The 24562-nt window shown below is 43.1% G+C and overlaps 1 protein-coding gene across 3 annotated transcripts; it reads right to left on the bottom strand.

Moving 5' to 3' along the window:
• Positions 1 to 1119: 1119 nt before the first annotated feature.
• On the bottom strand, positions 1120 to 18853 carry WNT5A (Wnt family member 5A). 3 transcript variants are annotated; one of them, XM_005293212.5, is made up of 5 exons: positions 17798 to 18853; positions 12090 to 12223; positions 10783 to 11048; positions 5607 to 5899; positions 1120 to 3950 (listed from the first exon to the last, which is right to left on the bottom strand). In XM_005293212.5, exons 1-5 carry the CDS (start codon positions 17801 to 17803, stop codon positions 3492 to 3494), a joined length of 1158 nt encoding a protein of 385 aa, XP_005293269.1. In that variant the 5' UTR covers positions 17804 to 18853; the 3' UTR covers positions 1120 to 3491. The 3 variants fall into 3 exon arrangements, with proteins under 3 accessions (XP_005293269.1, XP_042705723.2, XP_042705724.1); XM_042849789.2 differs by lacking the exon at positions 17798 to 18853 and adding an exon at positions 12797 to 13313; XM_042849790.2 differs by lacking the exon at positions 17798 to 18853 and adding an exon at positions 12585 to 12774.
• Between the last annotated feature and the right edge of the window lie 5709 nt (positions 18854 to 24562).

Genomic DNA, 24562 nt, shown 5'->3' with positions numbered 1-24562 from the left:
CTTGTGTCAGAGGCCATGACTATTTTGAACATGGCTGTTCGGTGCTGCCAATCAATTTTTTTTGTTAATTTTCCTGCTATTGGGAAGAGCTTGAACATAATCCAGTCCAAAAAATGCTGACTTTTCTAAATAGGGCCTGTGTTTTTGCAATAAAGAACACTGGTCAATATACAACTAAAGAAAAACTGAACCAGATGTGAGTAATAGGACCACAGAACTTTGCATTTGCCCAGAATCGCTATTTTAAAACACACAGATGTTGGTCTACTGTTTTTGTGGGATAATACATTCTTGGCAACCAAGAAGGGGTTTCAGTATGTTAGAAGGTTATCCTGGAACAAAAAAAAGAGAAAGAAAAAAAAAAGGGGGTGCTAATTTATCAAGCTCTCCGCTGTGGCAAAGATTTCAGAGTCACATTCAGGAAATCAGTTCAGAGGATGCTGGTCTCAGGACAGCTTTGCTTTTTACTTTTGTTTTCCTTTGCTAGTTTACTTCCTTGCTTGTGAAATTTCATTGTGCTCTTTTAAAAAAGGACATTTGCTATGTTTATACATATTCCAAATTTCAGGACAAGAAGTCTGGGCAGAACTGTTGATTTTTAATTGAAACTATAGAAAATCAGTTTTTAGACTAAAAATTTAGTCAGACAAAAAACAAAAATCCAGCTACAAGTCCCCAGGTCCTACAAACTCTTATTCCTGCATAAAGCCTTGATTCACACAAGTAGCTCAATTGAAGCCAGTAGGGCTTCTCAGGTAAGAGCTATTCACGGGATTAAAAGGCCCCCAGGAATCCAAAACTGCTAAAAACAAAACAAACCGCTAAAACACTGAAAGCTACATGCATAATTGTTCAATAATTCAATTCTTTTGGCCACTTGTCAGCTGGGCTCCTAACCATCTACAGAATATTTTGTGGTGCACAGAGTCATAAGGTTTTTTTCCCAAAAAAGTTGTTACATCGGTAAGCGTTCTTAATATAGAAATAAAATTTCAAGCTATACTTTGTGTGTTTGGCATAGGGTCACTTCCTTGTTTTACCACGTAGTAAATTTTTTTAAAAGTCAACCTTTTCATTGTTTAACAAATCCTCCTCTGAAAGATAATTAAAACCACTTCCCAACATACAACCAAAGTTTTATTTTTATAGTCTATCTTCCATTATGGCATAAAGCCTTTAAAAAAATTTTTTTAAACCAGTGAAATATACAAATCACGCAAGACAGAAATATGTACATTAAATGTACAGAACAAACAGAGGAAATGACATAGAAGATTTACATAATATCTGAATGACAAGTAAAATATTTTACATTAAATAGTATTTTAAAAGCTAGGATCGTTAGACTCAGCTCTGCTCACAGACACGAGTCACTAAAAAAGGAACAAGATGTGATTCAGCAAATAAAAAAGGACTATGGTTTTTGTATAATAAAAACCAAAAGTGACATATTCAATGAAGTAGTGCCTTTTTTAATTTTAAGATACTTTGTTTGCAAACATCTGGAAGAGAGGGGTAAATATGTTCTTAATAAATTAAGAGCAATAAAGCATCATTTAAAAAGCTGATAAATGATCAAGATGAACTTAATGCAACAGGTTATAGGCTTGTGAGAAGTTAAGGCTTTAGTAAGACTAAGCTAAAGTGGAGGATTTCTCTCATTTGATATTGAAGGCCAATTTGTTTAATTTTATGGGATGGGAATGATTTGGGGTGAGGTTTCTGAACCAATGACAAATGCTAACTGTGTTTTTGTAAATACACTGTATTGGGGAAAATGCAAGAAGTTGCTGTAGTAGGTACTGATTTCCATCTCAAAAAATTTAAAAAACCTTAAAACAAACGAAGGGCCAAATAGAGTTTGTGCTAGGGAATTTTAAGGTTTCTGTGTCAATGATAATCAATAATGCCCTTGCAGGAAAGTGGAAGAGAGAAGCAGTCTCCAAACCAGTGTGAATTCAAGTGCATGGTATCTGTTCTACCTGTAGCCCAAGAAGCCCCCTTAGGTTAAGAAAAGGCTTATTCTTTGTGTTTAAAGTATTCTTTAAAACCTTTGTGTTATGACACCAAGAATGCTAGAATCAGTATAAAAAAAAAATCCTAAAAGTGATTTGTAAAAGGAAATGGGGGAATAATATGCTCCTAACTGATGAACTGCCTCTGTAACTTTAGCAGTTTTATAAAAATCACTGGCTGTATTGAAATATATATGTACAAAAAGCTCTGAAATATCAGACACCAGCAGACCACAGTTTTCCCGTATATATGTAACTGCTCAAGTATAGTCTGAACAGTTTTAGTGTATACCTGCAATATATTATCTAAAGCACGTGTACTGAAGACATCAGATGATAAATTTGGCATTGCTGCAATATTTCATTGAACTAAAATAGCCACTTAACATCATTAAGAGATGAAACTATTGTCTTCTCAAGTCAAAGCTTTCCCCAAATCCACAATAAACCAACCATCTCAAGAATGATTGATCGTTAATTATTAATTTCCTTGGATAAGAGGGGTTATTTACTAAGCTGTGTTTTGAAAGTTGGCCAGCTATCACACGACTTTTTTAAAAAAAAAAGGCATTTCAAATTAGGGGAATTCTGTTTCCTAAAGGGCTTTCCAGAGAGTGGGACAGTGAAACAGCTGCAGGGGTGCAATTTCTATTGGGTCAGACCAGAGCTCACTGTTCGGTGAGATTCAGAGGTCACTTGCTCCTGATATTCTTTATCAGTAGGGCATTGCTTGCTAAGATGGGATACTCACACTTCATACATAACTAGATGAAGAGCTGATAGGTCACATCCTGCTTTGATGTACACTTTTAGCGCCAATCAAGGTAGATTTTTTCTTGGTCTTGCTAGCTACTGGACCCAAGACTTTCGGTCCTAAATAGCACAGCTGAACCCTTTAAAAGTCTTATGCGCTCGTACCTTTTAATTACCTCACGTTTAAATTAGCACCTTGCAGTCATGTGATTGACATCATAGTAACTTTGTGCTGAGCCCTCCTGTGGATATATCAACCCTCCTTTTATGGACCCCTGGATATATTGATCAACTTTGTATGTATCTATCAGACTACTTTTGGTCACTGAAGCTAAAATCATGCACAGGTTTGTGGGTTATTGTGTTCATAAGGATCATTCTCAGATCCCAAGCACCTCAGAATTCTTTGCCGGTTGCACATGTACTATGACTCATGGGACTAAGTTAGAATATGTTGGATTTCCCTTCAAACTACACTATTTTTTTAAAGTCTTTTTTTTTGGGGTAAAATAAATATTTTCTTGGGTTCTCCCCCATTGTTGCCAAAAATATAAACCACACACAGTCCTAGGATGGGTGCAGAAAAGGTTCCAGTCACTTCTTTTTGTAACCTTTATAAAAAAAAAGAAAAAAATCATTGGACTCTATAAATAAAGTGGAGATTGTCCTGGAGGTAGCACCCCTGCTGGCAGGCGGAAGACGCTCCTCCCACCTCATCACCCCCTATTTGCACACAAACTGGTCCACGATCTCTGTGCACTTCTTGCATTTCACATAGCAGCACCAATGGAACTTGCAGTGGCAGCGCTCTGTCTGCACTGTCTTGAACTGGTCATAGCCCCGGCCACAGCACATGAGTTCGCAGCCGTCCATGCCCTCTGAGGTCTTATTGCAGAGGCGGCCCTGGGTGCCTAGGGAGCCGGTGCTCTCATTGCGCACACAATAGTCGGGGCTAGGGTCAATGTAGACCAGGTCATGGATGGTGGGCGTATTGAAGCGGCTGTTCACTTGCACCAGCTTGCCCCGGCTGTTGAGTTTCATGGCAGCAGCGCTATCATATTTCTCCTTCAGGGCATCACCCACTTTGCGGAAATCAGCCAACTGCAGCCAACAGGTCTTCAGGCTGCAGGAGCCAGACACCCCATGGCACTTACAGGCCACATCAGCCAAGTTATACACAGTCTAAGCGAGAGAAAAGAGGAGGGAAAACAAAGGTGTCAATGTGGTTGTTACATAGCTTGCGCGCACCCCTCCCCCCTCCCTTAACATCCCCATCACCCCTACACACATGGGAAGAGAGCCCCTAACACACCCCTACTTTCCCTCCCCCGCCCACACCAGAGGGAGTGAGCTCTCAACCCCCTTCTCACACACCACACACACACCCTAAGTGTGCACACAAGTCCTCAGTAGAATCATTCATGTTACATTCAATTTTAGGAATTCGCCCTATTGCAGGGGAAAGGATTTTGCTGTTTCACTGAGAAATTTCAAACAGCCCTTTATTTTATTTTTACTCTCTCAACTAATCTCAGTTTGAGGCTTGTACTAAAGAAAGGAGTTAAGATTTCTTCTATTACAGGCTGTGCGGCTGCTGATTGTCTGCTCTTGGCTCAGCAGTACCCTCCCATCCAAAATACTGCTGTGTAAGAGAGACTGCATCCAGAAGAAACCCCCAAACACCTTTGGGTGGGGGACTGACCTACGCAGCAATATCCGTTTTATAAAGCTTTGGCAGCAAGATCTCAGTCATTTACCCTGTATAAATAGAAATAAGAGTCAGTGTTGACACTGCCCCAAAAATCCTGGGGTCTGACACATTAGGTAGATACTTTATGCAACTTCCACCCAACATTTAAAAAGAGTTTCGATGCTGCCAGATGGCACTGCAAAGAGGAGGCTGGGAAGGGGGAAAAAAAAAACTACTGGAGTATCTGTAGACAACTGTGAAAGTTATTTTTCTTCTCTCTAGTAGTAAACTGACCTTTCTGTTGCTTTCACATTTCATACCCTCCTCTCACATTTAAATAATATGAATTTTCAATTATCTTTCATCTGTCCTCACCTTCAAACCCAAGAGTAGTCTCCAGCAGACTATTTCTGGCACCACAGGCACTAGGAAAATAACGACTTTGGCTCTTTGAGTTCATAATATTGTGTAAAAAAAAAAAGTTTACACCTATTCATTTAAGGCATTTTCAAGATAAATAAGCCACAAAAAACACTTTTCACCACAGAGGAGGGTTTTTTCTAATCATAAGCTTTTCACATCCTCAAAAGGGGTGGGGGAAATTATGTTAACCCTGCAAGAATATTCCGCTCTGGGGAGTTTGGTGCTTCTCTTCTCCCTCCAAAGCAAATTGGATTGGTTGGAAATATAAACCAATAAAACTCTATTCTGCAGAAAACTCACAGTGAACTGTAGGGTTGTAACTAACAGAACATGGAGGAAGACAAGATATGCTGCTCTCCCACTGATCCTATGAGGTAGGGAACGGAAAACCCAATGGCAGTAGCATTGTCACTCAGGAATACTCATATACACACACTCTCTCTCCCCCTCCCCATACTTAAACCCAACTTCACACGCTTTCCCCTGCATTTGAAGAAGGCCAAATATTAAAGGTTTTGATTTCTGAGCTCACCAGCAGATTTCACTGGGGACTAATAAGAAAGGCAAAGAAAATATTTCCTTGAAAAACGAACACGTGCATGAACTAAGGACCTTCAGAGAAAGTTATCCATGCCACTGTTCTTTATCTCTCGGTCATTAATTAGGTGTGTCCCTTCCCAGGCAGGCTGCTTTGGGCAAGGGGAAGGAGTCACTCAGCCACTTACTCGTCTTCCAGCCTCGTTGTTATGCAGGTTCATCAAAATCCTAGCACTCTCATAAGAGCCTTTCTGATAAATTCTCTCACGCTCCCGAGCATCCACAAACTCCTTGGCGAAGCGGTAGCCATATTCGATGTTATCCCCACAGCCACCCCACAGCCAGTCCCGGGGTAAATCTTTGGGCCTGGCCGCTCTGCTGCAGCCACAGGAGGAGAGCTCCCCCTCTCGGCAGGCGCGGCTCATTGCATTAACCACCCCAGCAGCGCTGACTGCATAAGTAAAGGCAGTCTCCCTACTGCCTGCAAGGAAAGAGAAAGCAAGTGTTAAAGGCAAGTCTGCACATGTTCTATGACATTCAGTACAGGGCATGGGGAAATGCTATATATGAAATTCATGGGGTTTTGAAGTGTGCTTTAGCCTAAGAGGTCTCCATGGAAATATTTTTATTCTCCCCCCCCTCGGCAAAAGCAAACAAATCAATGACAGAAAGTGGAGGTTCAGTTACGAAGAGCAGGAGCTGGATTCTCCTCTCACACTGGTTTTCACCAGGGAACATTGTGGCGCAACAATGGTACAATTGAGAGGAGAATCAGGCCCTAGGAGTATGTTTAGCAATGGGTTCCAACAATAATTGTGTCCAGGGGTTAGAGAGCCTGGCTGCTTCCCATCTTCTCTTTTTAAAGATGCTAAATACAACTTTTAGAAGTCTGTTCCTTAAATTACTACTTCTTGAACATGATTTATCTACTTCACTCATTTATTCCAATTTATTTAAAGTTACAGCATTTCACAAAGCCTGCTGGTGTCAAAGAAAGTGCACACCAGAATGTTACTTGTCAATATTCTGCCCTGCACATAAACTGGCCAGCAACTTTGAAGAGGGTTATTTAAAAATAAAGATATAATAACCCAACCAATAGGAAGATTTCATATAGCAAAAGAAGCCACTTCCAATCATTTCTATAAGTTGCAGGGAAGAGCGAGCCTGGGACAGGAGTGTATTAAATGTTTTAGCCAAGGACTGATTCCCTTACAGGCAATTTTTCCCCAACTTTCATTTTAAGATAAATAAGTTTCATTCAAGGTGATGACAGAAAAAGCTCTTTGTTCATATGTGCTTGTCACAGGATATCCTCACTGGAAGATAAATTCATTAACAGCTTCCTCAACAAGACATCATCCTGATCCATTTTTACCTAGAACCCAGCTACATCCATCTCCTCTCTCAGGAATGGCAAGAGTTCTATTTTACAACAAATGTCTTTCATGAAAACAAGGCTAACATTATAGAGCCTTCTGGAAGTTTGCATTTCTTCTTATCAGGAAGTAGGGCCCAAACCGCTACTTTTCATCGTAACAGGCTCAAGCCTGAAGTCCTTCTTCAGGAAAGACTACTAAAATGACTGTTGGATCAGGCTAAAACATAATTTGAAGTTGAAAATCAAAGAGAATTAGCTATTGGTTTAACTGTTCGTTTTCCTTCTATTCTTTAGTCCAAAAATAAAGTTGGTCTAGGTAAACCTTGATTTTACCAAGCTTGCGGGAGAAACATTTTTGTAAAAATCAGGGTTTTGTCAGATATGATTTTTGGATAACAGTTCTTTGAGGCAGGGACTGTTTGTACAGGGCCTGCCACCAAAGGCTCACTTCTGATTTAGGCCTGTTGGCACCACTGTATATTATGAAGAGTACTCACAGTTAATCTGTATTTAACATAGATCTAACACTATGTTCAGAGCAGCGCTGTTAATGTAACAATTGCTGCCTTTTCAAATAATTTATGTTCTTTAAATGAAAAAAAATCAGAGGCCATATACTGGGGAAGACCATTTCTAAAATAATAGAATCAGAACCACCCTTCCCCTCAGTGCTAGGTCCATTCCAGCAGATACTCACTCATGAGACTGCTTGCAAGGGTTATGGGTTACTCCTGAATATAAAGGTTCACAAGAGTAGTCTAAGGGGTTGTAATAATGTTGGTGTTATATGTTTTTGATTTTGCATTTACCATAAATTAACTGGAGGAACTGCTTGAACAGATTTTAAAGCTAAATTCTGGATTGTAATGTAATGCATGTTTTGGATTTATTCTGCAGTCCTTATTCAAGTTAATGGGATGTTTGCCTAGGTAAGGAATGCAGATTTTTTTCCCCTTGGTCTATGATCTTTTTTTTTTGAAAAATGTATGGTTAGCTCAGGTTTACACATATTAATTATCTTGTGTACTCCATAAAGTTAAAAAAACCTGAGTTTTAAATCTAAGGTCTTGGTGGATTTTTAAGGAATCCTTAAGGAAGAAAGGATGTGATGGAAGGGTGTGAAAAGGGGAACATGAGTGAGAGAAAACTGTCCCTAAAAGAGCAAGTTGCATATATTCAACTCCATTTTTTAGTTAAAGCAAAATTTGGCTAATCCACTGAAACAGATCTAAGAACAGGCAGTTTTAGATTGCACAACCACTATTAACCCAACACATCACCCTATCTCTCATTGACTTTGGCAACATTATAGGGGTCACATTTCCACATGGATAAATTGCTCTGGAATAGTTTTTCCAGAGTATTTAGGCACAAACATGCTTTTCTCCAGCATCCAACATGTCTGTCTTTTCCCACATTTCTTCAACATCCATCTCTATTGTGGCCATTGCAAGAAAACACACCATCTAAACATGTTTGAGTTCCTCTACGTCCTGCATATGTAACATAAAAATAGGACATTGTTCCATGTACATATTACTGGTTAGAGAAGTGTCACAGAAAAATAAATTTAAAGAAACAAAATCTATCTAAATCTGGGCATAAGATACAAAACATTGTCTTTGTCCTGTATTTCAAGAGCATTCAAAACTATCAGCAGATGTGATTAGACTGGACCTCTCTCCCATGCAGTTGTTGAAAAGATCAATTTAGTTTGTTTTATGTTAATATTCCTTTTCTATGTTTAAAATAGGGTCCAAATATGCCTTAGTTCTAGGTCTACAAAGAAACTAAAGGACAGCACAATATATTGCATATAGCAGGATTTTAATAGTCTAATTAAGAAATGATCAACTGAGAGGAAGCTATGGTAACAGAATAAAAGCCCTGTAAATTTAATGTTCAGTAAATCATATATTCAGTTTCTATACTCAATGCTTGGTTTATTGGTACAGCTTTAGATAACTTTGCCTGATAAATCCAGGAAGAAAAAATATAAATGGACATAGTTGATCTGTGGTCTTTATTACACTATCAAGTCTAAAAAGATTCCTCAATGCAGAATTACTTATGTTTCAGTCATTAGCATAAATGACAAAATCCTACAAAACTCTGCAGACTCAGGATCCAGTTATGATCATCTCACACCGGGGAGAATAAGGAGCAACTCTACTGACAATCAAATGATTCTACCAAAGGAACACTGGTTTAAGTATCATCAGACTCAGACCTTTTTCTCCTATTCAAGAGGAACAACAGCCTGCCATGTATTATTTTACATTTTGATGTGAAGTACAACTATAAAACAACAATACTTTTCTTGTTCTGAATACACTTTTTAGGACCTTTAAGTGTTGGATACACCCACTTGTATTTGCAGTTACTAAAAGTGGCTTAATTACATGATAAATTGCTACATAGATATTAATTAATACAGTCATATAGTAGTGAAGAGGGCAAAGTTTTTCAACTTGTAATAAACCCCTGGGACCAGATGTATGACACTTGACGGTGTGAACCTTTCACACTGGAAACATTGGCAACACAGATATGGGCCCAATCCTGCCATCTTAATTCACACCACTGAATCAGCTGAACGTAATTGAGTAATAACGGTTGAAGTTTGGGGCCAGAAATTTAAACATTTCTTTACTGGTTTTAGTTGTAAACTCAAGAAGATTAAAGCTGAAAAGTCTCAAGGCTGTTACATTTGTTTTTCATGCTTATCTTGCTTTTTGGATCTTGCTCAGCTTGAACAATGAGAAGTGAGTTTAGTTTTTAAGTTCTCAATGCTGGGGTTGCAAAAAAAGACCGGGGAATGCCTATTTGTTTAACAGACACTGTTCCTCGGATATTTTTCAACTCTGGCACTTTTCTATTCATTTCAGGTTTTATAAAAGCTTTATTTTTACAAAAAGTTAAGTTTAGGGCCAAATGTAATTGACAGTATTCCTTCAAGCTATGCAAGGGCTAAGCAATTTACAAATAAAGTTGTTTTTAATGTAATTTAAACCATTCTTTTTGAAACAGGATAGGAAAGCATTGGAAAAAGATTTAATTTAGATCTCAAATTAAAATCAAGCTATGAGCTAGAGCAATGTTGAGATTAAGTGCCAGTATAAATGCTGTATAAAACACAGAAGACGACAGAAAGTAGATTCCTCTGGCTAGGGATTCAGTAGATAGAGAAAGACTGGAAAATTCAGAGGAAAGTTCCATCTTTGGGCCTGATCCTGTACCACTGAAGTCAATGAGAATTTTGCAATAAACTTCAATGGGAACAGGATCGGGCCCCTAAATTATAAGAATTATTTGTACTATGTGGGTTGCATGGAACAATTGAATTTTGAAGACTGATTTAACAGGAAAGAGGTTGGGACCCCAGCACACTGGGATAGGCAGATTCCCTTGCAACATCATTTCCTAACAGCTATGTTATTATATGCAACATAAATTACAAGTACACTTTGTCCTGATAAAACTGATTTTGTATGGATTATAGAGCTGCTTTCTGTTATAAAGCCAACTTTCTTTAAACCATAGAAGGATTTTGCCACACCTGGCAGTAAATGAGAAGGCATTGTTTATAAACACTGTGGAGAATGTCAGTTAACTGCTACATAAAATTAATTTATTACACAGCATGAGCAATTTTGGAACCCAGATATTTTTACCACACACTACTACTTTTTAGTTAGTTTTAAACATACCATTATTTTATTTCAGTTTTTTCCTTAAAGTTAATGAGTATTTTAATGCCACTTTTTCTTTCCTACTGCATTCTTGTATTCAGATGGTTTTTGCCTTCACTTTTTTGAGAGGTGGGAGCAAGCGGAAAATCAACTCTGACTAAAAATAGGGGGGTTTTGTCAGCTATAATTACACAGATTAAGAACTTGGCAACAGTGTCTAATACAGAACATTAAGTAAATATTACACACATTCTTAGGCAACAGTTTGATCAGAAAGTTTTTGCTTCCTACCTATCTGCATGACTCTGCCAAAAACAGAGTTGTTGTCCACAGTGCTGCAATTCCATCTTCTGTGTCTGAACTGATACTGGCATTCCTTAATGCCTGTCTTTGCCCCCTCTCCAATATACTGCATGTGGTCCTGATACAAGTGGCAGAGTTTCTTCTGTCCTTGGGAAAGTCCTGCTAGTTGACTACATAGTGGCTGTGCTCCTATTATATATACCTCTGACATCTGAACAGGGTTCATAGGATTCATATGATTCATACCTAAAGACCTGCATAAAGAAATTAGATTAACATTGGGAGGACAAATACAATATTAGAGTATAAACCTACCCACTCCTGTTCTTGTGACCAAGAGGAAAACTTTTGAACAACAATGAAAATCATCCAACTCTTGTTTAAAGGCTGTACAGAAGACAGCTGGCCACATGTATAGAATGATGGCAGCAGGCTTTAGTGACTGTCTTTGCCAAGACTTCAATGTACCTGAATGCCAGGATTCAAATTTCACCCCATCCCTACAAATTTCTGTGGGCATGGTAAAGTTACAAGAAGTCCCAAGCAACTGTCTGGCCATAGAAGTGCATAAAATAATAACAAAACAACTCCCAAGCATACCACACGATTTAGAATTTTCAACCTCAACTTTCAGTCTACACAATTATGAGAAAATAAGGAAATCCTTAAGTACCAACTGCTAGATGCTGTTACAGACAACTACTAGCTTCTTCTAACTGATAGAAACGATACAGAGGCACGTACAGACAGTAAACAAAATTAATAATGTTTTCCCGATTCTTAAAAAAGGTCCATATGTGCTTTCACATGATTAAAACAGGACTGCTAGTCAGAAAGTGTTCAACTGAGAGAGCAGAGGTTTTGCTTTAAAAAAAAAACTCCAAATAATAGAAACATTAAAAAAAAACAGATATTAACTAGAGTCCCGTCCCCGTCCCCCCCAGCTACAAGAAATATAAACTCAGATCCTGGGTCTATTTAGAAAGTTGTTTAAATTTAAAAAAAAAATCTGTGGGTAAAATATTTTGTACATGGAATTCAGTGCTTTCCCTTGCATTTGTTATTTCAGACCCCATGGAATGAGATTTTAAGTGACCCATTTAGAAATTTAATTTTGCTACTTTAATGGTGGCGAAAATAAATTTCCATTGGATTTACAGTTATCCCAGAAATTGAGTATTGCTAAAAATCTCCTATTCATACAGCACTTTCCCTAGGAAGAGATAAGATATATAAAAACCAAACAAATTAAATATATTATTTTAAATAAAGTCAGTATATTTTAAGATGCTTACCACCAAGAGCTGGCTTCTATTACAACCTGGGCGAAAGAGGAGAAAATGGCCAGAACCACTATGAGGTACTTGGAAGCCATTGCACTGCCAAATGTCCCCAAAGCACCTCCTTGGACTAATATTCCAATGGATTTCTGGAGGAGAAATAAAAGGAACAGATTGTTTATTGTTTCTCAGATCATTTTCAAGCATACAAGTTTAAACAAGGGAGGTATCCTGGGTCCCTTTTAAGTTGACTCTTGACTGACTGCCCTTCTCACAAGTGAGTTTTTGGTGGCAAAATGCAGGCAGTTTCTAGTCCAAATTAGTCCACCCACGCAACCTGACAAGGAAATTTTATTCACTGCGATTCTGCTTATAGGGCTGCCCAGCGACTACAGACATGTCTCAGTGCCGTTGAATCAAAGCACAGTGCCAAACCCAATCTCTTAGAAAAATCCCTTATTCTCAGTCGCATACTTTAACAGCAGCAGCAAAAAAACCCCAACAACTTACTCCACTTTCATTCTTCTAGGAGCAGTCTACAGGGTGCCCGGACAGGGGAGAAGCAACAAGTGGAGCAAACACATCAAGGGCAAAGTGAAGATGATGCATCAAGTTGCGGGGGTGTTTTGGGAATGGGGAGGGCAGGGAGATTCAGCTGTTACATTAACTCCAAACTAACAATGGATATTCCCCAGCCCCCAACCCCCACACAGAAATGACACCTTTATGGGCCATTTTGGGAGCTGCTTCCAGATGAGAACCAACGAGGCAGATCTCGTCCGAGGAAAGCTCATTCCGTTGTCAGGCGACGCGTGTTTCTCCTTCCCAGCTCGAAATGCCTCTCTAACCCAAAGGGGGGGGGGTCCGATTCTCCTCATTTGGGAGACAGATATTTGGGCCCTCCAGGGATCCCCAATCTGATTGCGGCCGGAGGTGAGGCGGGGAGCTAAGAAAGCCACCAAGGCAGCACGGGATAAGATGCCGGCATGGGGGGCTCTCCCGCTTGATTTCACCATCCGGGGGGAAACAGGATCGCGTTGCGCCGTCACTACAAGTAGGGCGCATGGGAGCTGGAGGTCGGGGAGGGTTTGCCTCTTCTGCCAGGAGACGAAGCGCCCGTGGGTCGGGATTGCGTCTCCGGCTGCCCCGCGCACCCCATCCCAGCTTCGCCAGCGCGCCGGGACTGGGAAGTGAACACACAGCGCTGGGACTGGGGAGGTGGCGGCGCCGCGACAGGAGTCCATCCAAACCAGCCCCCTGCAGGAAGAGCCGGCAGATCCGGCCCCGGGGCAGAGGGAGCGCGGAGCTGGGACACGGGTTCGCCCGGCAGCAACCCGGGGAGCGCACTCAGAGCGAGTGACCGGGCGCCCCGCAAGCCCAGCTCCGGCCGGCTCTCAGGAAAGGAGCCAGCGATCCATTCCGGGGGGACAGGCCGCTAACGGGACCCAGGGCCAGGGGAGCCCCCGTCCGTCAGCGCCGAAACTGGGGGCCCGAGCTCCCGGGGGAGTTGGGCGCTGAGCTCCGCGGCTAGTGGAGCCTGGGAACGGTTTGGTTCAGTGACGGGTGGGTTAGCTGGGGGTGAGGCTGGGACTGCCCGGCGCGGAGCACCTGCAGTGCCAGGGGGCTGGCGGGGCACGCAGCCCGGGAAGGAGCCTTCCCGTCTCCTGGGGCACCCACCAAGGGTGGGCGGAGTGGCGCGCCAGAGCCTCCCTCGGGGCGCGGGTTGCAAGACACTGCGCGCACTTGGAGACTGGATGCAGAACGGCTGCGCTCTGGCTGAGCCCGTCCTGTTCCCAGCCCAGGCGAGAAGAAGAAAGCGGGCAGCTTTCCGGAGCTCAGCGCACTCCGATTGCCGATTGGAATCGCCGGCAGAGGCCTTGCTCCGGATGGGTATTATTAGCCCGGGGTCTAATTGCTATTAAACACTCCCAGCTGCCTAATAGGGGGGTTAAGGTTTTCAGAAGGAGCTGAAGTGGGAACGAAGGGGCGAGCCTCATGCCCACAGATTAAGGGAATTTCTTTGTTACAGTAAAACCTTCAACTTTTCCCAACAGTATGAAGGGAAGAGAATCCGGATTGTCAGGCGCAGTCACGCACGGAGTTCGCTAGGGATCAGAATCCCCCCGACTGGTGCCTGCTCAGCATGACGGGGAAAAGCAAGGGCTCCCCTGATGGCTTTAAACACTTTGTGCCGAAGGGTTTCCATTGGATTTATCCAGTTTTTCCTACCTCGCCTGAATAGGCTGAAATAATCCTGAGTTACAAAAGGGCATTGCTCTGAAATCCATAAATCCAGCCCTGTGTTTTTGTTTTGTGTTTAAATAAACTCCCCTTCCACGAGCGCAGCCAACTCTCTGCCTTTACAAGGTTTCAGGGGAGAGCGGCCAATGCGCGCAGCAGAAAAGCCAATGGTAAACGGAAATGTACAAGCAGAAATTGGAGTGAGTTATTACATCCCAAGGTCTCTGCCCGCGCATAAAATATCGATGCCAATTAATAAGTTAAACACTTCCAGTAAATAGGTTACTCGATCGGGCTTTAGTTCATAACGCAGGACTTGTAAGGAGAGTAATTTTTTTTTAAAGGCAGTTCAACACTTGGGGGCTCCCTATTCATTCTCAAAAACGTTAGTAGTGAATTAAAGGTGCTTTTAATTCTTCCTGAAATTTTTTTTGGGGGGGGGGGGTTGGGGAGGCGTTTGGAGAGAGAGAAGAACTGTCATAGCAACACCCAGGAAATTGATAACATAAAAGCTGCTCGGACACACAGCATTCAAGGGCACAGAAAGCTGGGGTTAGTGTACAGCCACATGCCCATCCCTGCGTGTGATGAGTTTTGTTACATCCACACTCTCTCTGTCACTTGGGATGCCGGGCTGTAGCACTAGGGACTTTAGATCCGCTTGCTGCCACCCACTTCGCGTTTCACACCAGGCAAGTCACCCAGTGCGCTGAATACTGTACTAAGGTTTTAAAAATATGACAAAGAAAATATGTAAATTTAGAACTCACATTGGCCTCTCCTAAATTACAAGAATTAAATCTGGGGAAATTAATGTGTGTATAAGTGACAGTTTGCGGAGGGCACCGTAATGATTAAAGTCAAATGTGCTTTTTAGCAGCAGCTTAGAAAATCGTAAAAAGATTTATGCACCATAAGCTAACTTCGCAAGATTGGCAGTGGACTCGACACCCGAAATAGGGGTTTGGACGAATTTGGATATTTCGGTGCCCAGAAAGGGATACAAACTGAAACCTAATTAATTGATCGGCTCCTACTGACAGCACCTAATTAGACATTGCTCCAACTCAGTTACTAGTCACTTGTCTTCGCAAGCATCTGTAGCGCAGATGTGAAACGAGCGGGTGTGTATGTCATTTCGGGGTAGAAATGGAACTTTGTGGGGACAATGCGGGCGGTTATAAGAGGATTCAGCCCGTGGGCAGCAGTACACCCAGGAAACCGAAGTTGATCCTTACTGCCAGTGACACCCTCCCGAGCGTTTCTGCAGTAGGGAGATTAAGCGTCACAACTGCAAATCATTGACAAGTCAACTGGTTCATGGAATCAAGAGCCCAGGCTCTGCATAGTCAGCAAAAGCAGCCAGTCCTCCGGCGTATAACGGGCCAGGCTCGCATGGGGGAGTGCGCACCTACAGGAGAACCACTGTGAGCAGAGCCAGGTCTTAGACGACTCTTAGAGGGGAGCTCAGAAAGGAGTTGCAATCAAAATCCCGCAGAGCCAGAAAAATCCCAAAGAGTAAACATCTGGGGCAAGGTCAAGAAGGGAGTAGCAGCTCCCCCCTCCTGTAACAGTTCTCACTCCGAAGTGTCTCACGCACAATGGCCCTAGTGCAAGCAGCACTGTTCGGTAGGTGTGTTTTTAAGGCTGGGTTTCAGGAATAAAAGAGAGGGAGGGTGTAAAAGGAAGGTTAGGACGCTGGAAACATTTTCTTCGGGCTCAAAACCTTCCGGCCTGTACTCCGATTGCGCGACTGGGGAGTGTTACATGGGGAGGGGGGGGGGTATTACACTTTGCTTGTCAGACACTAGGTCATTCACACACAGCCCGGAACGTTGTCGGAACAGTGGAGTCAGGCGGGTTTCGTTAGGTGGAGTGGAACGAAGCGGGCCGCGCCTGGACCGGGCGGCACCCGTTCGGGGAGTCATACCGCCCTTCTCCCGACAGGGGGCAGCCTCCGCCGCCAGAACCCCCGCCAGGACTGACGCCTGGTTCGGCGAGGAGCTCCAGCGCTAACTTTTTTTTTATTATTATTATTTTAACCATTTATTAGGACTCCAGTCTGAGAAGTAAGCCCGAGAAAGAGAGAAGAGACACCTGCGATCGGTGAAGTTACGGTCAGTCTCCGCTGCTGCAGTCACTTCAGTATCACGCAGCTAACAAGTTGCCATCCACAAACTCCTGGAAGTACCAACTATCAGCCCCAAAATCTTACACACCAGTTGAACTTTGTAAGGCGCTTTGTGGGGCGGGTGGCGGGAGGGAGAGAAGGGGAATGAGCAGTATGCTCTTCGGTAAGATGAAAATGGACTCCTACAGATTCAGCACAGCCCTGGAATCGCCTGTGATCCTGTTTTTACACAGGGTGTCTGGAAAGCCTTTTCAGGCATCTGGTTTTATGGTAGCTTTTATGTGAGCACTGCCTTTGGTAAGTAGGCACCCAGAGAGCCATTCGGCGCTAGTGGGTTGTAAAATGCAGAAACGATTTCTGTATAGTGATTTGCTCTGTGGTTTCAAAGCAAACGATTTACAAAAGCGATGCCACCCCTTTTCCCTCCAGTGGTTTTCAATAAAAAGGGGTACGGGTATTGAAAGATTGTAGGGTTCAAGTTTAGAGAAAAAGCCACTTACTCTGACTCAGACACCAATGTATATAGTTAATTCATGGAGAAAGGTTTTTTTTTTCCCTAGATTTTTTTAAAGTACATTCCAGTACTTTACATTGACAAAGTTGAATGAACTTAGAAAAGATTCGTTTCTCAGAGAAACTGAACTTTCCGTGACCCTCCGAGTGTAACTAATTTAGCATGCAATTGACAATTAAAAACAAACAAACTAACTAACAGACTTTCCAACATGGAGTCCTTAGAGCATCAAAGGGGCACCGAAAAACCTCGTTTCTCTTTTGCAGACCCCAGCAGCAGAATCTTTTACAGATGCCAAGTGACAATCTCCAAAATTTAGAATAAAACTAAAAGGGGGAAGGGGGAAAAAAAAAGCCAGGTTCTAAACTGGCCTTGAGCCAGAGTTCCTTAAAGGTACAGGCCTCCATTACTGCCTGCTCTCACTCCTCCATGGCTATTCTCCCCAGAAATGAAGTCCGGAAAGATGTCTTTAAAACTTCAGCTACTAGAGGTTGCAAGAAAGATGCACAGCGTTGGAGAGCTGAATTAAAACAAGTGTCTTAAAGACTCTTCGCTTACTTTAAAAGAAACTGGTTCACGATAGGCAGGGGGCAATTTGGCCGTAAGAAGTGGGGTATTTCAGACCCACAGTTTTCCAGCAGGACTAGATGAGTGAAAAAGCTTAGAGTTTGGGAAGAGGGGGGAGATAGGGGGTCGGCAAGGCTGTCTGTGTGGGGGGTAGGGGGAGAACCCCACACATCTCACTACCAAAATACATGTAAATTCTCCACCCCCCGGACTCACACAAGCGAGCTCAGCGTCTTAACAAGCAGCCCCTCATCCCAGCCTAGGACTCACCTCCATTGCAAGGGGAATCGCCGAGCGAGAGCAGCCAAGTAATCCAAGGGGGGACCGGGGGAGAAAGGGCGAGGAGGCGGCGAGAGTAAATCCGGGATCACAGGAGCTATGCGGTATCCTCCAAAGCAGCGGGCGGCGGCGGCTGCCAGGGGCCAGGAAGGGAGCGAGCCCGGAGAGGGGGAGCGCTGGGGCCCGGCGAGCTGACACCAGGCAGACGCAGACCTGTGTCCGGCGCGGGCGCTCCCAGTGCGGAGCAGGGCACCAGGGCAGGCTCCTTTCCAAGGTCCATCAGCAATCGCCGTAATTAGGGCTTTCCAGCGAAACACGCGCGCGCGCGGCGCCCCGTGGGCGTGATCGTGCGGAAACACTTGGGAAACAAATACAATCTTCACGAGCTGCTGCAGCGAAAGCGCCCTGGGCTACGATCCTTTCCACCAGCCCAGCCCAGGTGGTGCAGCCGCCGCCGCCGGAGCGGGGCTCGCCGCTCCCTCCCCAGCAGCCCCCCGAGGAGCTCGCTTCCTAGCTCGCTGGCTCGCTCTCGGCCGGCGCGGCCCCTGCCGAAGCTCCGTGCGGGAGAGGGGCGTGAATGGAAGCGCAGGAATCCGCCCCGCTCCCCTAAAGGCTGGGCGCCGCGCAGCTGGGTGTCCGGGGCTGCAGAGCCATCCGCGGGCTGCGTCCCTCCATTTTAAACCCACGGGGAAGCCGGACTCGACTCTTCGGCGCAATTGGGGAGGGGGGTGCGCGTCTTAGAGGGGGCGGCTTTTCCTGCAGCCCAGACGGGGACTCGGGCAAGAGGAGCTGGGGGAAAGAGGGGGGGGTCCCGGGCTCAGGGGTTGTAACTCTCCCAATCCATTGCAGGGCAAAGCCCCTCAGCGCCGGGCACAAGTTACACACAAGCGGGACCCGGAGCGGTGGCAAAGCGCTGGAGCGGCCGCGGCGTTTCCTTCCTGCGCCTCTCGGCTGGGTCCCCGCGCGCCGCAGACAGCCCGCTCCCCCCCCCTCCCCTAGGTCTCTATCGCTCGCGGCTCTCCTCGTCGCCCTGCCTCTGAACAGTGCACGGAAAAGTTATACGGCCAACGGCGGCCGAAAAACTTTAGGAGGTGCGCATGCGCCTTGCGCCGACCTATGGCAAACCAGACTGGGTTTTAAAGCTGTACCACAGACAGGACCCCAGCGCAAACCTCTGCAATACAGAGATGCTCCACAGGACCTCCCCCACCCACCGCCCTTCAAACTATTCGCAGTCCGTTGCATCCTTCGTAGGAAGGAGACGCATTCCTATAGATTACTTGCTGCCTGCTTTAGCTAGAGCCTCATTCATCAATGCAGGCAAGCTGCGCGGAAACTCCAATTAGACCTGCTCCCCCTAGGCTCGCTCGGAGAGCACCAGTTATGTGATTCAAACCTGTCTACATACCGCCCCCCCAAAGGAAATCGACCCTCAGTGAGACGTGATTATATGCGATAGTATAGACACACATACACGAGCCATACCCTGGGTAGTACAACTTTATATATAATCCCCCATGTGTACATTATCTCCAGACATAAATACATACACCATATATCTTACGAGAAAGCTTTGCGCGTGCGTACATATATATATATACTTCATGTTCGTTGAATTTCTCATTTGACAAGTGATTTCTTGCATGCCCCAGGTTGTAGATGTGCTTCCACGTACCCTTGACAAATGCTGGGTTACTAAGCAGGCTTGATTATTTGATTTCCCCTCTTCTCCAGTGTTTATTTCCGCTGTAAATTTGGCAGGTTGTTGTCAAAACTGTTTAAGTTAAATAACGCAGGACCTAATGAAAGCCAAAGTCGAGGACAGTTTCCTGAAACCTTTGTACTTCACAATGGTTTCTCCACTCCAGTCCTCAGCCAAAGATTTTATTGAGTTTCTCGCATCTCACATGCACCCAAGTGAGGAAGTAGCAGCATTCCCTGAGCCATTTCATAATTCCGTATTATTTCCCTTTTATTCCTCTATAACTGCAGGTCCACTGGGAGGGGGGAGGGGAGTCTATCAAAGCAGCGCTGGGAAATCCAAACAGTGCTGAGAAAACAGCCTCAATATCAATAAATGCATTCACTCTTTCAAAGTCATTCCAGTGCAAATAAAATCCCTTCGGGAGTCCAACGGGGGAAACAACACATCTCGGTCTGATTCCACTACTGCGGTACACAATCTTTCAGGGCCAGGCAGTCTCTCTCTCTCTCTCTCACACACACACACACACATACAAAATACCCCCCCCCCCAAGTAAGTGTGTATGCACACACAAACAGAGGTAAGTACAACTTTCCTTTGCGCGCACATACACACATATGAGTACAACTTTCCTTTGCGCGCGCGCGCACACACATACACGCACACACAGGTAAGTACAACTGTCCTTTGCGCGCACATACACACAGGTAAGTACAACTGTCCTTTGCTCTTTGACAACAGAATTTTCTTAGCACAGTTGAACAGCCTAAACAATGCAAACCATTCTCATTAAGACCAGAAAGAAGTGACTCTTCTGGGGGTAACTGTTTGTGCCAGGTCACATTGTAAACATCGCTTTTTTTTATTCCTCTCCTTCTCAGTTATTAACCATTTTTGTAAACAACCCTTCAGTTTGTCCAGTCATTTCAAAACCTTTATGGCTCGTGTTGAGTTGTTTCTGTTGACAGCAGACATTCTATAGGATCAAAGTCGTTTGTAAAGCCCGTTTATTTCATACTTACTTTGGAAGATAGTGGCAAGGGAGTAGTGAAGATTTGTTTTGTAAACTTGTTGAATCTCCCTGTTTAACATTTAGAACCCAAATACCAGATTGCAAATACTACAGGCTGCAATGAAAATTTCAGGATGCTGTCAGACACATAACCACGGATGCATGTGTAATGTACATAAGAACTGTACCAAACCTCATTCTGAGATGAAAGTTTATAGAGAGGCCTTATTTACACTTGCCCCTGATTGAATGATCAAACGGACACTGTGTAAAACAGGACTGTAAAAAAGCACAGATCCTTTATTCCGATAGATTTAGGTTTAAGGGACAATAAAGTACTTCAGATTACTGCTAACCACCTTGAATCTTATCTAAGCACCTGAAGCAGAGAGCGGTCTGTTATCAACACAATTTATTGTTCTTCTTGTTAGCTGTTCCTGTTATTTAGCAAACCTCGCCCTGGTTTTAGGTAGATCTTCAAAACCTTCAGTGGATGTGTAATCAGTTATTTGCAAGGATAGTCCGTGATAATCAATATCTAACAGAAAAGTGAGGAGTTCAAAGAATGTATCTATTCTCATCAGGCACAAGAGAACAGATACCTTTTATCAACAGCAAGGACTAAACCTCAACAAATGAAGTAAAAGAGTCAAGTCCCCAGCTGGGGAGATGCGCCTAAGTGGGCACAGTACACAATGTGCTGGCCCCCAGCTTCCGACGCAATGAAATAGCAGCTTTTTAAAAAAATCAGACTTTTGTTGAGGCATTTTGATCTCTCTTTCAAACACAAACACACACACGCCACTACAGGCATAGTACCCGTGTATTATATATTAATACGTTGATTTTATACTATTGAGTGAAAATATTTCATACATATTCTATGGTAAATAAATCACGCCTCACAACTTGAGATTTGGTTCCTTCAGCAGAAACTGTCATATGGAATTTATATATTACATGGATCACCAAACTTCCAATTCCAGGCGGGGGAGAAAATAAGGGGGTTTGGTTCGTTCCTTTTAGGAAGACCAACCCTAGTTTTATGCCTGGTAAATAATATTTTATTGCCTTTGGTTTACTGTGGCATTTCTATTATCCCCTCCAGGAGTCTGCAAACTGCTTGGGTTAAAGGTCATTTCTCAAATCACTAGAATTAGTGAAGAATAGCAGAAAACTGTAAAAGGGGGAGGGGATGCGCAGTCAAACAAGCAGGATCGCCTGAAATGAACTAATAAAGAGCCCCGAGCTCTCCCGTTTGTATTTCAGAGTGATGTTTATCATCGTGTAATTGAATAATGTTATCGGACAGAGGAAAACGCCTAGCGCCGGACGATCAATAGAGAAAGGCAAGCACGCAGCCGTATTAGCAGCAGTTTGGCAATAATCAAAGCAAACACGGAATCAGTTTCGTTGCTGGAATTCTTGGGGGGGAGGCCAAAATCATATTTCTGAACAGGGAATTTATAAATTTCAGGCAAGTTTTCAAGTCATGGGGCATGGGAGTGGAAATAAGAGGCAGCAAGCCAAACATCCTGCAAGTCTTTAAGAATTTTAATTTCTTCTAGCTATTTAAAACAGCTGGGTGAGGCAAAGGGGCGGGAGAGAGAAGTATCAACAACATTATAGCCTCTCATGCTTCCCAAGCTTTTGTTTTCCAGTTTTAGTGGCAACAGAGATCTTAAGTTACTAGAGCCTTCATTCCTGTATGACTTCCTGCTAACAATTAAAGTGTTTTCATCAGAAAAAAATGCTAATTATAATTTACATTAAGAGAAAAACTATGGCTAAATATCCCAAATAGGCAAGTCCGGACACCGCAGTTATTGACTGCTTTTTTTCCAGTGCTCTAGTTCTTTTTAGTGCTGCTATAGAGCCTGTAATATGATTAAATATTTTTAACATGGAAAACACATTATTCCTTATCTTACAGATACACTTACATACTTAACTGCACAGTGTAATTCATGTTAGCAGAATACTGGATACATTTGTGTGTTCATTTCAACATGAAACTCCATATGATTTATATTCTGACACCTTGGCCAGTGGCCATACACCAAAAGCAAGATCCATTCAGAGGTTGATAGAGATATCTCTCCTCCATCTACAAATTGTTTGGGGGAACAGGCAGGTGTTTTCTAAACGAGAAGGCAAGATTTTCTAAATTGCTCACACTTAAATATATATTATTAATGCATACTGAATATTATTTTAACTTGTGTGTATGTGTAATCACACAGGCCTCATCCTGCAAATACTTGCATATGCACTTAACATTTACTGTCCCGCATAGTCCCAGGAGCATATGTGTTTGCAGGATCGGAGCCATAACTGGTCGTGGGAATGGTCATGTGATAAAAAAGCATTTATCATGTTACTTTGAGCTCCTCACCTGCACTCTCAGGGAGGCAGTGTAGCCTAGGAGATAAATCACTGAACTGCAATTCGGGAGAGGGCTGGGTTCTAGTCCCACCTTTGTCACTGACCTTGGGCAAGTCAATTTCCCACTCTCTGCCTCAGTTTCCCCATCTGCAAAATGGGGGTAATGATACTGATCTCCTTTGAAAAGCGCTTTGAGATCTACTGATGAAAGGTGTGATAAAATAGCTTCACCTGCACTCTGCTCACTAATTCATCTGCCCCAGGGACTACTTCTAACATTTCAAACTCCTAAGCACTTTCAAATAGCTGCAATTTAAAAAAAAGCAAACAAAACTTCTCCAAGAATATTTCCTTCCCATACCCCTATATGTGGAATTTCTCTCCTCTACCAATCATCCATCTCTACCCCACCCCCTAATAAAACTGCAAACTTGCCCTGAGGTAGAGAGGTTAGACTGTGTTGCCAACTCTCATGATTTTATCTCAAGTTTTGCAATAATTGGAGTTTGTCCTAAAGTCCCAGCTGCATGAAAGTTCAGCTTTCACTTTTTAAAAAGTAACTTTCTAGTCCTCACAATTGCAGAGTGAACTTTGAAAAGGAAAAGCAAATGCATCCTAAAACTTCAGAAACTAGAAGGCAAAGGAAGAGAATCCAACAGCTAAGACAATGTAATATATTTTAAGTCAATCTCCTGATTTTTAAGCCAATCTCATGATTTTTTGTGGTCAGGAAGGGGGCTTGATTCATGATTTTTGAACATCTAGGGTTAGCAATACTGGATACAGAAAGGGAAATATTGAGTCCTGGTTTAGAGACACATTTATATCTTATTTATTTTTATGATTGTAATAAGGTCACACAACTACTCAGTTTTGGTATGTGCACATATTAATGGACCTGTTAAATGTATAACAATTTAAAAAAAATTGTGTGTGTATGTTGAATTAACTCATTTCTTGAATTGGGTCCCTCTGAGCAGTATAGACAGAATGCACAGGACCTGGTTCTCAGGGGTGGAGATGAACAACTGAACTGCAATGAGTGCTGGTCAGTGAAAAGATGTGCACAAGTGGCTTAAAGCTCAATTTTTATTCCACGGGGAAGGACACAACCCAGAATAGGGAAGGGATAAATTAAAGAATATTTAGATAAGTTAGATGTTTTTCAGTCAGCAGTGCCTGATGAAATTCATCCTAGGGTACTTAAGGAACTAGCTGAAGCAATCTTGGAACCATTAGTAATTATCTTCCTGAACTCATGGTGGATGAGTGAGGCCACAGACAACTGGAAAAGGGCAAATGTAGTATCTATCTTTAAAAAGAGAAACAAAGACGACCTGGGGAATTATACTCAGACCAGTCAGCCTAACTTCAATACCGGGAAAGATACTGGAACACATTATTAAGCAATCAATTGGTAAGTCCTTGGAGGATAATAGGGTTATCAGGAATAACCGACATGGATTTGCCAAGAACAAATCATTCCAAACCAATCTAATTTTCTTCTTTGACGGGGTTACTGGCCTAGTGGATGGGGGGAAGCAGTAGATGTGATATATCTTGATTTTAGTAATGCTTTTGATACAATCCCACATGACATTCTCAAAAGCAAACTAGGGAAATGTGGTCTAGATAGAATTACTATAAAGGGGGG

The sequence above is a fragment of the Chrysemys picta genome, chromosome 7 (assembly GCF_011386835.1).
Source record: "Chrysemys picta bellii isolate R12L10 chromosome 7, ASM1138683v2, whole genome shotgun sequence".
NCBI lineage: Eukaryota > Metazoa > Chordata > Testudines > Emydidae > Chrysemys > Chrysemys picta.
The sequence above is the reverse complement of the archived record's forward strand: the minus strand, read 5'-3'. Positions and strand labels throughout refer to the sequence as shown.